A 17,472-nucleotide genomic window follows, 5' to 3' on the forward strand; every position below is an offset into this window, starting at 1 on the left:
TGATAATTAAAGTCTCAATATATTATATTTTGTAAGTTTAATTTCTAACTGAGACATACTTGATAATCTATAAGTATTGAATTGAATTTTATTACAAGGGTGAAATTGAAAACTTCTAACCAAATCCATAATTCTCTAATTTCACATTGTTATAGGCCTCTAAATGAACTCATAATTGTGTGATTGTATCAAATCGTTACATAGGCTCAAATGGAACTCATAATTCTCTAATCGGATCAGATCGTTATAGGCCTCAGTTGCGGAAAGCACCGGTAGTAGTCTGAGGCGTGTTGGAAAAGGTATTGGTTACTAGGTGACACATGCCGAACTATGTTAAGTCTAGGGCTGAACTATATACTCATATGTCGTTTTTTATTTACATTAAAGAAAAAGATGATAAATTTTAAAAAGTGGTAATAAATAAAGAGAAAGAATGAATTATGTAGATAAAATTAAAAAAAGAGTAAAAATATATAGATGAGATTAAAAAAATGGTAAATCATTATCCAAAATTAAAAATTAAGTGGAACCAACTAAAATAGAAAATATTGCAAATTCAATTATAGAGGGAGAATTGAGTTAGAAGATTCATATGGATCTTATTCAATAATTGGAAAAAAAAAATACTTCATTTGGAAATCGTTCATATATAGTGTTTCACAAATCAAAAAAAATTAATATTAATTTGAGTTAATTTCAAAATATTATTTTAAAAGGCGTTTATTGTTTGAGAATACTTTACAAGCCCTATTATTTCTAAACTGTTCATTTTTAATATTATAATTAAAGTTTAAAATTTTAAATGTGATATTTATTTTTAAACACTCGTTATATATTTACGAGAATTTGAAATGTTCTCATAGTTAAAAGTAAATTTATTTTAAGAACTAATTGGACGTCCAATCAAAATATCAAAGTGTTAATTGATAAAGATAAGATAAAATAGTCTTTTTTTTTTTTTTAAATAGTAGGGTAATATATGCTGGTCGGGTCAATTTCATGTTGTTTGGGGTCAAAATGATATTGAATTTTTGTATTTATATTATTTTTTATATAATTTAAAATTTCTTTTAAAGTTTGGTCAAAATTAAATTTAATTATTGATTAAATAAATATCAAATTATTAAATCTGTTTTGAATATTATTCTCTTTATTCGCATGTCATTATACTCCATGATGTTATGATTGAACGCTATAATGAAGAGCATGTCTACTTTGTTTGATACTTGACGTATGGGCAATTTGGAAGGGATTGTCTTATTGTTTGGATGAAACCTCTACCATAATTTCATTGAACCTGAAAAAAATACTTTCCGTTTATTTAAAAAAAAAATAACAATACTCTCATCTCATAGAATTTAAAAAAAAAAGCTAGTTTCGTTTCATTTTAAATGTCTCATTTACTTTTTACATGTTTGTCAATACAAAAGTTGAAGTACTTAATAACGACTCTAATTGTGTCTAGTTAAAAATTATAAAAACAAATATTAATAAATATTATATTGAGACGAATCAAACAAATTATATTTGACTATAGATTAAGAATAACATGTAAATTAAAAGCGATTGATAAATAGTACTACAAAAGCAAATAAAACATTTAAAAAGAAACAGAAAAAGTATAAAGTTTGTTAAACGTGCTCTGGTCTTCTAAGTTTGCTATTTTTCATTTTCGTTCATTATATTATATTTCGTACATATCTCCATGCTTCCATGCTTCTATATATTTCTTTTCGTTTTTAATATTATATACGCCTCTCTCAGAATTAATACAAATTCTTATTTTGGAGGCTCTCACAGTTAAAAAATTGTAAAAACGTTAAATTGTCTAATTATTTACGAACATTCACTTTCATATTTAAAATACTTACTTAATTCATTGTTTTATATTTAACACATTATTTTAAATGTTAAATTAACAATTCAAATATTAAAATACTCATTTTAATTATTTGTTTCTATAAAAAATCAAGGTCCCTAATTCTTTACTGAAACAATCAATGAAATAGTATGATAAGGGGTACCTTAGTAGAAGGTACTATGAGTAGTAGAAATACGGGTGAGGCTTGAAATTGCTATCTAGTTCATACCTTCAAAGTTTCATAAAGCTCTCCAAAATAGGCCGGAGAGGGATCTCCGGTGGGTCCATTCGTGGTGGTAGACTAGTAGTCTCTGAGATCCTGCAGGGTACACCGTCACCTCGAGAGTGGTCCTGAGGGGGTGCCCCGTGCCCCCAACGCCCAAGTCAGTATAAATGTGTAGCATAAATGTGTTTAGTTAGAGAGAGAATATATGTCTTTTATTTTGGCCAATAGAATCAAAATCAGTTATTCATAAATAACCCTAAAATATATATATATATATATATATATATATATATATAAAAAGTGCATAAGAGAGACATCCTGTAAGCCTACTGAACTATTATATTTAAACTTAAAGCTTAATAATAAAACATATAAAATAAGAGGCGTATATACCTACAATTTTCTATAACCCTTGTCTCTTCATAATAAACTCAAGAAGATAGCTGAGAATGAATAAAATATTGTGGCCGATCTTGCATAGTGGCACCAATACTCCACGCAATTAATAACCATAGTCAATGATGGAACAACTTTCTAGTTGCAAGTACAAGTCAAATTGTTTAGAACTTTAACAGACGAGTAAACAAAAGACTTCTTATCTACCCACCTATTATAAAAAACACTATAAATAAGACATCTCTTACGGAGAGATTGTATTCTATAAGAATTTACCTAAAACAATTATTAAGAATTAATGATTATATTTTTTTGAAAATCAAACGTAATAGTCTGTTTATTTCTTTTTTTATCTTCCATTTACTTTTCTAAAACACATATTTATTTGAGCTTTAATTATTATATATAACTTGTGGAGAATTCGATTTTTGTCTCATTTAGAGCAAGTATCACCTTTTGCAGGTCAGTATATAAGTTCATTTCTAACCTAATTTTTTTCTTATCCTACCGGCCTATAATAAAAAACACTGTAAATGTGTATCATACAAAATGCATATTTAAAAACTATACATCAAAATGTATATAATAAAATCTCACATAAATATTATTTTATTTTATTTAAATCTATAAATAATTATATTTAAATTAAAATACTTTAACTAGAAATATAAAAATTGTGGAGTCCATAAAGAATATTTTATATTTTAAAAGAAAAACTTTTTGAAATAGTTTAAAATATGAATTGTAATAAAACATTGTGGCCGATTTGTAATTGACTCGAAAATAATCCAATCTAAAATTTATCTGCCTGCTTGTTTGAACAGGTGTACTACTAGCCAAGAGTTGAACAAAAAAAAAACTAATTTGAGGGTCCAAGTATGGGCCAAGTTATTGTGAAAAATATGGATACGTTGTGGTTTCTGGAAATCAAAACGATAAGCTTTCATTTCCGAATCCATGTTTCAGCTTACAAATTCCGAAGGAAACAAAAGTCATTCATGCTTGTAGTATCCTTCCGCAACGTTCCGTGTGAATTTAGCGATATAAAATAAAGATATTTCTGTGAGTCACTATTTTACAGATTATTTCAAAATAAAAAATGTATAAATTAATAATTTGTATTATTACCCGTCATATATATGAAGTACATGACTACATGTTATAATGAGATCTTCTCATACAAGAATTTGTGTATAAAAAACTAGTGATCAATTTAGTAATCGTCATTAAATAATGGGAAAAGTAATGAAAATTTTGAGTAGTTTTCATGAGAAATCTCTTCACAAGTTTAATAATCATGCTTGTTCTATTTAAGTATTTCATTTTCTTCGGTTTCACAAAATTCATTTCAATGCATTATATTTAAAGATGTTGTATTTGGTGGTAATGAAAATTGTGAATAAAAACTTTTTTATGATCTACTTTTCATTACTATGGAAATGACATTATACATTTATTTCATAAAAATTTACACTATAAATTGTTTTCATTACCACTAGCCATACGAATTGTATAACTAATTGTTTATTACTTGTGATAATACGAGATACATCTTCATGTACTTGCTTCGCTGACAATGTTCATAGGCGAGATCTTTTTGCTCGGTCAACAAGGCGGGGTTCAGGGAAACATGCTCCTGGCCGTGGAGTCTAAGGATTGAAATCCCTTACGGCCCGTTTGGTTGATGGTAATGAAGTAATGGGAATGAAATGTTGTAATGGCAATAGTAATGAAGGAATGGATATGAGAATTAGTAATGAAGATTCTTTTATTTGGTGTGCATGACTAAAGAATGGTAATGAAAGATAATATTCCATTGATTGCATTTAGTTATTAGTAATAAAAAATGGTAATGACTCTTAGTTTCATTATTGTATATTTGTATCTAAAAGCATTATTGTATCTAAATTATTCTATCTAATGATTCTTTTTTTAATAATAATATTTTTTAGATAATTATATACATTACCTTTTTTTTCTTCATTATTTTTTTCTTCAGCTCGAAACAACATTACCTTATTTTATTACCACAGTAATACTTCATTACCATTACCGCCTAATACTAGATTGTTTGATGGTAATAAAAATGGCCCTTTTTGGTAATTTCATTACCTTATTTTATTACCATTCATTACCATTGAAGGCATCCAAACAACCAAATTTTTCATTACTTAATTTTATTACCATTATCGCCCTTTAATACCATGTACCAAACGGGCCGTTAAAACTTTAGACACACATTAGCTCAAAGAAATATTATAAATAATTACATTAGCTCAAACACATACACATCTCCACTTACTAGACAGGGACTTAAAAATAATATTCTTGTTTATCATACTCATATTGGCCATTCAATCAATACTTTCACCAAGAAAAAAGCTTCCTCCAAGCCCAAGAAAGCTTCCAATAATAGGAAACCTCCATCAACTACTTGGTGATTTACCCCATATATGTCTTCAAAAATTATCTACACAATATGGCCCTCTTATGCTCTTACAATTAGGTTCAATCCCAACTCTATTCATTTCCTCCGCCGACGTAGCCCGAGAAATATTGTTACACCACGACCCTATTTTCTCTAGCAGACCACAGTTATATGCCCCCAAAAAGATATCTTATGGGTTTAATAACATCTCATTTGCTCCCTATGGTGAGTATTGGAGAGAAGTTAGAAAAATTACCGTCCTTGAGCTACTTAGTCCCAGGAGAGTTAACTCGTTTTCGAGCGTCTTTCCAACTCGTCATTGATTCAATCGCTCGATGCGCTTCTGGTATGCTTTGTTATTTTTACTCCAATCGATCCCTTTGTTTCGGGGTCTGTTTGACACAATGTTATTGTGGGTTAGATGTTATCTATATAACTAGTTGTCGTTGTATAATTGTAGTTGTTTGTTAGTTATATAAATTATGAATAATGGTCAATAAAACTAGAGGTTATGATAGTCGTCAGCCTAGGGGTGAAGCTAGGAAATAAAAGTTAAGAGGCCGAGAAACTATGATTCAATATTAGTAATATATAATTGAAAATTTTACAGTGATCAAACTAGAGTTGTCAAAAAATCAATTCAACCAAAAGTTTAAGCTTAGGGTTGAGACCCCATAATAATATGTTATACTCACTCTATACCGTAATTTTAGCTATATTTTTCATTTTGGTTATCCCAAAATTTTAGTTACATTTCTTTTTTGTGATATGAACCCTACCTTCTACCTATCATTAAAATACAATTTCAATCGCTCATTTCATTTTTTTTCTCTCTCATAACCTAAATCATTCATTTTACAATCACAAACAAACAAAAATACAATTATTAAAAAAACAACAAAACACTTTTAAATTAGAAGTGTGGATGCAGCAAATGCCCTCATATCTGGTATAAAATATTCCACTTAAATTTGAGGTGTGGTTGAGATTCAAGCTTGTGATCTTTTTGTCGGCTTCATGTCAAAGAATCAACTCAACTAAAAGTTTAAGCTGATGATTAAGGTCTTATGATATATTATATACTCTAACAAATAGATCGTATAAGAATGGACTACAAAAGTAGGTTGCGGAATCTGGCCTCTACCGGCCCTCCATGTAGCCGTTGAAAATCCAAAAACATGCTACTTAAACTATTACTTTGCCTTATAGTTATTTTTTTAAAAAATAATATTATATCCATATAAATGAGAGACTAAAACAAAAAATGTGACAATCTCTAAATATTCCACAATTTTAAAGTAATGGCTAATAACTTAAGATTTTTAATGCAGACAACATGTCAATCTTAATGAATTAATGCTTTCACTAGCAAACAATGTGATATGTCGTGTCACGTATGGCAAGAAATTTGATACTACTAATGAAAGGAAGGGCCATGCTGGTGAGAGCAAAACGCACGAGATTTTAAAGGAAACGCAAAGATTATTAGGAGAGCTTAATGTTGCAGATTTTTATATATCCTTGGTTTGGTTGTCTCCTTAACAAAGTAAATGGATTTGATGCTAGACTTGAACAGAATTTTAAGGAGTTAGATATGAAGAAGTTATTCAAAAACATCTCGAACATACAACAAGACCCGAAAAAGATCATGAAGATCTTGTCGATGTGCTTCTTCGACTTCAAAATGATTCAAATCAAACCATCACTTTGAGTAATAAGCATGTCAAGGGTATTCTTACAGTAAGTTTTAGCTAAATTCGATTCTAATATCACGATCTAGAAATATTAGAGTTTAAAAATATACGTAATCATGCATGTTTTCATTTGAAAATGCAGGATATGTTTATAGCAGGGTCGGATACATCTGCAGCAACACTAGTATGGATAATGACGGAATTAATACAGAATCCATCAATGATGGAAAAAGCCCAAGATGAGGTGAGACAATTTGTCAAAGGAAACAAAGAGTTGAAAAGAGTGATCTACCTCAACTTGCATATTCAAAAATGGTGATAAAAGAGACATTAAGACTACACCCTCCTGCTCCACTACTACTCCCTAGGGAAACAACATCTCAATGCACTATTGTTGGAGGCTATGAAATTCCATCAAATACAAGGGTTATTATCAATGCAGAAGCCATTGGAATGGATCCAACTATTTGGAATGACCCACAAAGGTTCAATCCAGAGAGGTTTTCGGATAGAATTGACTATAAAGCCCATGATTTCGAGTTGATTCCTTTTGGTGCTGGTAAGAGAGGTTGTCCTGGGGTTAGTTTTGCGGTTTTGTTGGTTTGAGCTAACACTTGCTAATCTCTCGTATTGTTTTGAATGGAGTTTGCCAAAAGGGATGCAAAATCATGATATTGATGTGGAAGAAGCTATTGGACTTACTACTCATAAGAAAAATCCTCTTATATTGTGTGCTAATATCCCAAGCCATATTAGCATGGCCCATATATTTGTATGAAGAATTGTGAAGTTTCTCTTAGAATGAAATTAGTCTTGCTTAACAAAAAAAATTTATTCTCATAATTTTATCGTTTCATTATTCTCTAAGTTTTAAGACCTATTGCATTAATTTGTTTGAGCATATCAATCTTTAAGTACAAGGATAAATGTCCTATTTCACCTATATGAGGTATTGCATATTATTTAACTTAACAAGTGGTGATAAGCACTTATTTTTTTTTTAATAATAAATGTTTTGAGTATTTTGCATTAGATTAATTTATCATTGAGATATTTCATATGGTAGCACTGAACTATTTTGAAAAGCTAGTGTTAACACTTTTGTAAATTTTTGTCCACAACGTAGCCTCCTAATTGTATTGTAAATGATTTTGTAGCACTAGTGATGCAACAAACGTTTGGTGAACCGTTATATGTTATGAAATGCTCAAATTAAAACCTCTTAGTCAAAAATTGAAAACAATTTTCTTACTCTTATCCCTCTTCTTCCGTTCAATTCTACCACATGAAATATTCCTTTGTAAAAGGAGGCATACATTTTTTAGTTTCACTTATTATAAGTAATTGCGACAATGTTATTATTATAGTTTTTGTAATATGTATATTTGTGTTTATATCGTATATATTTTTCATTTTTTTCATATTTAATTGAGTTAATGAAATTTTGTTGCTCATAAGTTAAAAGTGTCTTTTGAAATATATTGATTATTGATGTCCGACTAGTTGACCTTTTAGTGCTCTTAATTCCTTTGTCCTTATCGTTTCCTTTCTATTTAGTTCTTTGTTTTCTTTTGTAGTGGTTCCTCTTTTTATAGGCCTTAAGTTGTCTTGCACGTGTTTTTCACGTCTCTTTATCTTCCTCAAGCTGGGGGACTCCTTTGGCCGCGCTCTCCTTTATGGGTATGAGTTGCTGCCGTCTTTCCCTCCCCAGACCCTAACCTTAGTTTTTTTTCTAAGAGCGGAATATACTGGGTAGAATGATGATGATGATAGTAAATTTGACTTTAATTTTAAAGCTGAAAACAATTGAAAAATAATTATTATTTTAATTAATCTTTACTATGTTATAATTTTATATTGACGGATATAATGTAAATATTTGTGTAGGTGAATCACATTAGACTAATAAAAACATCCACATATATCTGATTTTGACAATAACATTAGAAAGAAATCAATTAATTGAATCAACATATGAGTTTGTGAACTAATCATGTAAATTGACAAACAATTAAATATTTGATTTACAAAATTTTATTGATTTACATGAAATATCTCGCATAACTAATAATAACTTATATAACTCCTTTTTTTTTTTTAAGAAGTACTCTCTTAGTTTTTTTATTTATCCATCTTATTTAGTAGTAATTTAATGGAAAATTTAATTTTAAAAATCCCACTTTTTACTTGTTGTCATTTAAGAATCCCACCTTTCGATTATTTTTTAAAAATTCAACCTTTATATTGCGTTTTCTTTTAAAAATCTGACCTTTTGGTTCTTAATTTGTTTATTGCTGAATTTTACAAGTTCAGTACTTTAAAAGAAAACGCAATATAAAAGTCAGATTTTTAAAAAATAATCAAAAGGTGAGATTTTTAAAAAACAACGAATAAAAAGTGAAATTTGTAAAATTAAATTTTCCTAATTTAAATTTATTTGTCCACTTTAGTATATTCTACTCTTTCATTTTGAAAAATACTCTCTCCATCTCTTTATATTCTTCCATTTCAATATGCACTATTGTTTAGAAATTATTGAAGACCAGTCGAAAAGTAATTCTCATGTGTATAAGTTGAATATTTAACGAATAGAATTAATTATGGACAAAAGAAATCGCTAGAGACCATTTAAAAGGTTAAAAAGAATACTACTTTGTTCCAATGACATCGCATCAATTTAAGTGTTTTAAATGTTTACTCGTTGTTATTCTTCCTATTTATCTTTTTTATTTTTTTTATTCACTAATCACTCTTAATCATATTTTATTTTTAATAGGAAGTTAAAATATGATCAAGTGATTTCATGTTTTATTTGTCTCAATGTAAATATTATTATTATCAACTTTTTATAATTTTTAATATGGACAATTAGAGATACTAAGAGTTAAATTATTGTTTCAACAAGTATGAAAAAGACAAATAAAATAAGTAGACTGAATAAGAAAGGATATTAAATAAAGAGAAAGATTAAATTATACAAATAATGTTTACAAAGAATTCAGTTGTGTATACCTGTGAATGAAATTTAAAAGAGGCATATAATTTATTTCCAAATACATAAATAATGTAAAATAAACGAGATAATCTAAAATACAAATAAACGCAAATTGAAAGCGACAAATAACTAAATCTTGATTATGATAAGATAATTCGATAATGATCACCCTTATCTCAAACCCTAGCCCTATAAAACATTCCGCAGTCCGGATGACATAATTCTAATTTTTCCATTAGTAAAAGAAAATAGAGTATTAATGACAATTAGACCTTAACCTTAAAAAAAAAAAAGGTAAAAACCATAGGAGGGTCAAAGAAAGGATATTTCCCATCTAGGAATTCTTGGTTGAACACCCCTTGAAAATATTTTCCACTATAATGGAAGTCTGCGGACCTCTCCCTCTTTCCACTCCCAAAATTCTGCCCACAAATTTTGATCCAAAATTCAGCAGAAAGTATTCTTCAATTGCTCCCTGTTACAAATTATTTGACCCTTGTTATGGGCAATTCATGCCAATTCGAAAAAATGTATGTGAAAAAGATTGCAACATTTCAGTCTATTTCATCTTATATTATTCTGTATTCAATTTTGAAGTCTTATTGTGTATAAATTGAGATGGGTATTTTTTCTTTTCTTGATTTCACACAGATTTGGAAAGTACCCAGAATGCAAGTAGTGGAAGAAGAGTATGAATTAAGGCAAATGAAGGATATGGCTGCCGCTAGAAAAAGATGGGAAGCTTTGGTATAAAATTATTTGATTAGAACTCTTATGGCAGCTTATTAATTTCAATTTATGTTGAATTTTGAATTGATTTGCTTTAGTATGTGGAATATGTTGGACTCTTCTATACATGAGTATGTGATTAGGTTAACCTTTAGTATTTTATGGTTGTTGTAACTCGAAAAGTTAAGAGATTTTAACAAATGAGTAAATGAATTTCCTTTAATAAAAAGTTAATTTATGTACTAAGATTTTGATTAGGGTTTCAAGAAGGATAATAGCAGTATTAAACTATGTTGTGGGTAAGGATACTAGTTTTATGTCCTTTATCAATGAGGCCAATTTTAGTGGACTTAATTAAAAGGCTTATTAAACCTTGTATGTAATGTAGCTTATGATGTTTTTTATGGTTAATTGGACACAACCTCTTGGTTATTGGATAAGATTGCATGTATTGACCCCTCAAACTTCAAAGGTTCAAAGCTCACACAGGTGGAGACACTTAATGATATTATGGTAATGTAATGTTGTTGAATAAGTACACTATTCTAGTATTTTCTTTCACATATTGAAGTAAGCTAGTCAGGGGGAATCAAAGGAAATAACCACACATATGGATTTCTAGCTGTGGCTTAGTGTTGATCTGTTATGATGACTAAGTTCTTAGAATGAATGGCGCACTATAAATTGTGTTTTCAGTGCATCAATGTTTGTATTTCTTTTAATAGCTTTGTGGTGGGAGGTCTGGTGACTTGCTTTCTTGTCAAATGGTTTAGCCGATTATCTTTTATGATGAAGAAAAGCAACATAGGAATTGTCCATGCATTGTGTTTTGAATTTTCTATGTACAACTTTACTTGAATTTGTGTTTAGTAGCTTATTCGGGGTTTGGTGGAATACTCACCTAATGGCGTGTTTGATGTAAAGACCCATTTTTTGTGAATCCTAAGACAATTTTCTTTGTATGCAAACTATATCTTGTTGTGCTTGTGGTATAAAATCCTTGTGTGAGAATTCTATATTTTATGCCTTAGGCTTCCAAACTCTTTTGCATAGGTGAGAGAAGGTAAAGTCAAACCTTTGACACCAAGGGAGGCTGGGTACGCTATCCAACTCTCTGGCAAGACTTTGCTAGATGTCCGTCCAACATCAGAGCGCAACAAGGTGAATATTTACTTGATCTATCATTTTTTTCTTGAGGCTACATGCACAGCTGCACACCCACCCCTACCCCCATTCCTATTTTTGTTATTAGCTTTGAAATGTTGGATGTATGTTAATGTGATAGTAAAGCTTGACTTAGTATGTTGTGCTTTTTTGGTATTTCTGAATTCTTAGTGTTAAGTATCATGGTATTTACATTAACTATTCCAATTTGCTTGGTAACATCCATGCTATGGCATTGTTACCCAAAACACAATTCATTTCAGTACGTGGCGTGGGAATATGAACATGGGACATAACTTAGGGTGACTCGGAAACGTACAAGATTGTGTATATAATGTAAAGTTAATGTCAAAATAAAATTAATTGATATTTGTGCTTTTAAAATTTCTTTTTTTAGACATGATGTTTTCAGCTTTTTGGCTTTTTGTTTTTAATCTTCTCGTTTTCCTCTCTTTAATCAATAAACTAAAAATGAAGGCCAAAAATCTTTGTACAATATTGGTTGATCAGACATGTTGAGCGATTGGGGATATGTTTTGATAGTGATCAGGGACAAGAGTTTTGAGGTCATGGAACGGGGTTAGGTTCCACATTCTAGGTTTCTATGAGTTATGGTTCTTAGTTTGTAGAAAAAAACAAGTGCCATGTATTGTATACACTTTTCTGATACTTTCTGTTTTCTTCTTATTTGTTACAAGTTTTCTTCATGGTTCCAGCATAATGCCTTCTGTTGCTTGAATATGACACTTCTAGTCGACTTCTTCTCCTAGAAGACAACATAATTGTTACGATAGTTACGATTTTGTGCCATCTCTAGGCAACTTAGGGGTGAGAAAAATCGGATATCCGATCTAATTCCAATATCCGATTTTCGATCCGATCTGACACGGATATTTAAAGCCGATATCAGAAAATGCTCTGATCGGATATTCGAGATATCCGATATCTGATGCCTTAGTGGATAAGTTGGAAAAGTTGAGTCAATATATGAAGTATTTGATATACGACATCCGAGTTTGGTCAAAATAAGTTTTTTAAAGATTATTTAATCCTACTAATATCATATATATGAATTCACTAAACATTTGCGTAGATTCTATATCCGACTATTTGAACTTTGTCAAATATTTGGATTTCCGAATCAGTATTAGATATCCGATTTTTTAAATCCAGTATCCGATCCAACTAGAATTTCGAAATATCCAATTATTTGAATCTAATAGTTTTCTGGATCATCAAATAGTTTTGCTCAGCCCTACTAGCCACGATAATATTTTGTCTATTTTGATGTTGTAGGCATGGGTTAAGGGCTCAACTTGGATTCCCATTTTTGATGTTGATGACAGATTTGATGTCGGAACACTCTCAACAAAGGCAACAAATTTTTTGATGGGTACTTTTTGATTGCTATCATCTTTTGCTATTTATTACAATGTTAAACTGTATAGATGAGTTTTTGCCACTTTATGCTGATATGCACAACCCACTGTTTGTGGCTTAGTGCTCTCCAAATGGGGGCAGGGAGACAATTTTGTACTTTATTTGGAAATTGGACTGCATGAAAGATGTGATGTTGTGCCTAAACTTAGATAAGTTACGCGATGTCTCAGAATCTGTTTGAATATATGTAGGTGGATGGTGGAGTGGTGTACCTACACTTTCCTATAATAGGTACGTCACTTGTAGCTAAACTACAGCCCTTTTAATAGATTGCAGTTCCTATTTGACAAGTGATGGAAGGTGTATTTCCTTTTCTTTCATTCTTACAGCCAATTCCTATCCAAAGTCAACGAGAAATTCTCAAAAGATACCGATCTTATAGTTGCGTGCCAGAAGGGATTAAGGTGATAAGTTTACTGTCTGATTCTTATAACTGAAAGCAGGAGACTTTATTTATTGTTTTTAGAAATTTCTTTGTGGCGATAGCTGTGTGTAGACTAGGATCTGACGTTATCGGTGGAATCCTTTGGATTAGATAAAAAGGTTCAAGATATATGTGTTCCCGTTTCTTTTTCTTGAAAAGGTCCAAGTGGATGTTGTTCTTTCTACCGTGCTTTGGTAGTTTAAAACTTTTGTAACCTTTGGTGTTCTGTGTTCCTCCATAAATAATATGGTCGATGTTGTTTCCAGTAAATTTTTGTCTGAGCCTGAGGTCCATAAAAAGAGAAAATACTTAAAATGACAAACAAAAATTGGGCAAGAGCGACTATGTGCGTGACTATAAATTCCTTGCAAAAGAATTGATTCAGTTTTTAAATTAACGTCATTTCCTTTATCTAACTCGACCATTGATTGACAACAATAGGATCGTGTTGTAGTTCCTCTTCCACATTGATCTGACGTTAGCTAACGGTCTTTGTAGTGTGATTGATGATGTAATTGAAACACATTTCATTTTACATTCCCCTAACACACTGAACGTATTTGACTGGAAGATCTTTAGCTGCTTGTGAGCTGCTTTGTAATGCTGGCTACCAAAATGTATTTTGGGTGCAAGGGGGTCTAGAAGCAGCAGAAGAAGAGGTACTTTCTTTTTTAAAGCATTTTGATTTTTTCTGTTTGTTGTCTATCCTTCTGATGAATGAAATGTAGTGGTTATTAATGTGTGCTATACTCATGCAGGAACTCCCGAGGGAAGGTCCACAGCCTTTTAAATTTGCTGGAATTGGAGGTCTTTCTGAGTTCCTTGGGTGAGTATTCCGTTTTTCCGTTCAATAACATTGTGTGCCACCTGTTCTCCAGAATGTAATTCTGTCTATATAGTCTGTTGTCAAATTGTGACTTGAGTCATGTTGGACTCAATTATGTATCGGAACTTTGAGCATGGGTGTTTCCATGACAAGCTATGTTACTTGGACTCGGATACTTATGTTATATACTGGTACGTGTCCAAGTGTCAGATACGTCTAAATATTCAATTCTACGCTTAAACTGAAGTGTCTGAGTACTATATCATTGTCCGAGGATCAAGAATCGGACACGGGTACGTAAAGCAAAATGAAGAGTCTGAGTAACATAGATGACCAGTATTGAGAAAAGTGTTTCTTTGGACAAACACCATTTTTGTTAACAATCCTTGATACATGCTTTATCATGGCAAGGATATGTATGGCCTATTCGGTGAAAGAAATTTGTGTTTGATGAATCATGGGTCGCATTGCTCAAGACTTTCTTACATTCTTGTCAATCTTTGGTATCGACAAAGTTGCTTGATTTTGTCTTGGAGCAATTCGGAAATGTTAGTCTTAGGCTTTCGATTTTATGTATAAAGCTATCACGTGAAGAACCAAAAAGTTGCCTACCTTCAAGCGTTCGAACGAACACCCCTTCAACCTGCAGGCAGAAACTTTGTTACTCATGCTGCTCAAACGAGCACAAGTGCACTCGAATGGGCAGTCTTACACTGCTCCTAGCTTCTGCACTATTAGATTCATTACACAGCCTCAAGATTGTTGTGTCTTATGTTCAAATCTTATTGTCCTTAATTTGAAGTGCAAAACCTTTTCAGTTGGACAGATCAGCAAAGAGTCGCTGCAGCTAGAGAAGGATGGCAATATCGATTAGTTTTCTCTGCTCGTATGGTATGTATGCACTCAACAATTCATGAACAAGCTATTCCCTTTTCCTCGATGGTGTTGTAACACAAGGTATCTCTCCTGTTGTGTGTCTCTTGTTGTAGGTTGGATTATTTCTTGCTGCCGATGCATTGTATCTCGGTACTCAGCAAGTGTTTCGCTACCTACAAGAAATAAGAACTCATTGAATATCCGGCCCTTAAAGTCATTCGCAACACACGTGTGACCGATTTTCATTTGTTCATCAAAATTTGTAGTGTGATTTAGAATGTTGTATGAAATATTAATATATCAGAGTTTTTGTATGTCTTTCTGTTTCATTTTTTGTGCTGATAAATGAGTATTTGGAAGTTCATATCTAAACCTGTTTAATGTATACTGTTGGTTTGCATGACAAACTAAAGAGGATACGTAAGTTGGAAGTTGCGAGTCAAAACTGTGAGAAGCCGAGCAAGACCGAGCTCCCGAGTCGATTTTCCAAAAGAGATATCCGGACACCCTCGTCTTCCTACACCGAAAGGTAACAGCTCGAAATCCTTCCAGCCCTTTGAAGTCAATTACACCACCAAGTACTTCATCATTTCTTTTTCATCATCTAATAGCAGTCGCTAACAATTTTATCATTAGTAGTTTTAGTTTTAGTTCAATTTAATATGGGAAAAATTGACGTTAATAATCGAATCTTTTGCTCATCCATTGTAAATAATTTCACTTTTAGATTATTTTAATAATTTAACATTTGCATTTAATTCGTTATAATCTAATTTTTGTTTTAGTTTGCTGGCAATTACTCTATTATTACCTATTATTAGTAATTGATATGTTGTGAGCAATGTATGTCAAAGGTTAAATTATTAGAAATAATTTAACTGTGAAATTATTCACAGAGAATAAATGAAAGGTTAGATTATTAATGTCAATTATTTTTTTTATATATATTAATGTGGGATCTTTTAGTAATTCGATTTTTATTTATTGTAAATTGTAATATCACAGCTGGGGTATTTATTATAAAGTAAATAATACTTCTATTTGCTAGTATCTTTGTAATTTCTTCATATATATAACATGAATTAATATTTTAAAAATAATTTCGAATTATCTGAATTGCAATTGGATAGTAAGTGAGGAAGGGATTATCATGCATGCCGAATCTTGGAAATATCAATATCATTGTGGTCGTACTCGTGCCAACTTATTTATTTGTTTCTTATACCCATCAATGTGTGCCTGTACTCTTCCATAGCTAATTGACTACTCCCTTTGTCCCATTTAACCTACATTTTTTATATAAAGGTATAAACATTATTTTTAGGAAAAATTACCCTGAATAATACAAACTTTCACTGATTTTCCTACAATAATACGAACTTTCAATTAACCATGAATAATACGAACTTTAATACATATTTCCCGCTAGCATACCTAACCGGTTCTTTACCTGGAGAAACGGTAAATTCCCATTTCTTCATTATGCTAGCGGAAAATATGTATCAAAGTTCGTATTTTATTTATAGTTAATTGAAAGTTCGTATTATTGTAGGAAAATCATTGAAAGTTCGTATTATTCAGGGTAATTTTTCTTACTTAGTTTTATTAGCCAAAAAATTTTTTTTAAAGGAATGAGTAAGTTTACCGGTAACAGGTAAAATGGTATGCCAGCGGGAAATATGTATCAAAGTTCGTATTATTCATGGTTAATTGAATGTTCGTATTATTGTAGGAAAATCAGTGAAAGTTCGTATTATTCAAGGTAATTTTTCCTTATTTTTAAGTAGGTGAATAAGACAAATAATTTAGGGTTAGGCTAAAGTCGAGTCGGCCTTAGTGCAGCTGATGACCACCGTCAAGCCAACTTGGCTTAGGGGTCTTATACATGATTCGAGTAAATTATAATTGACTCTTAACATAAATTAAATATATAGGTCATTGAAAATGTAGTCCACATTGGATGAACTTCGTTTTGTTTAATTTATTGTTTAATTCTTACAAGTGTATAGTTTTTTAATTAGGATTTCTGAAATTATTTTTCTCCAATTTAATTTGGAATCTAATCACATCAAATTTTCTCATTTGTGATTAGTACCTTTTAATTTCCGTATTTTTCCGTAAAAAGATTGTTAAAGAAATAAGAAACCCACAAATCACTAGATTTCCCAGATTTTTAGATTAATGCTATCTGCTTGGACAACCATCAAGAACTTTAACTCCGTGCTTGTGATTGATACTTTATCTCACTTTTGATTTCGCACGCTATTTAATACACTAATTAAATTTTTTTTGTTATTCTCATTATGCTAATTATAAACTATAAGATATTGATATTAATAAATTTACCTAGACAAATCAAACAAAGTTTACTTAGTTATTTTTTAACTTAATTTTTATTTATAAAATAAAAATA

General features: G+C 30.8%; 1 protein-coding gene and 1 pseudogene across 1 annotated transcript; both read left to right on the forward strand.

Annotated features, from left to right (window-relative positions):
• Positions 1–2,010: 2,010 nt before the first annotated feature.
• Positions 2,011–7,881, forward strand: LOC130813598 (cytochrome P450 71A9-like; annotated as a pseudogene).
• Positions 7,882–9,855: 1,974 nt separating this feature from the next.
• Positions 9,856–15,388, forward strand: LOC130812990 (rhodanese-like domain-containing protein 11, chloroplastic). Its single transcript, XM_057678660.1, has 10 exons — positions 9,856–10,130; positions 10,252–10,347; positions 11,383–11,490; positions 12,790–12,886; positions 13,125–13,164; positions 13,263–13,337; positions 13,929–14,016; positions 14,116–14,183; positions 15,002–15,074; positions 15,173–15,388. The coding sequence occupies exons 1-10, from the start codon at positions 9,981–9,983 to the stop codon at positions 15,254–15,256; spliced, it is 879 nt and encodes a 292-aa protein (XP_057534643.1). The 5' UTR covers positions 9,856–9,980; the 3' UTR covers positions 15,257–15,388.
• Positions 15,389–17,472: the final 2,084 nt, after the last annotated feature.

This window comes from Amaranthus tricolor, chromosome 5, assembly GCF_026212465.1.
Source record: "Amaranthus tricolor cultivar Red isolate AtriRed21 chromosome 5, ASM2621246v1, whole genome shotgun sequence".
NCBI lineage: Eukaryota > Viridiplantae > Streptophyta > Magnoliopsida > Caryophyllales > Amaranthaceae > Amaranthus > Amaranthus tricolor.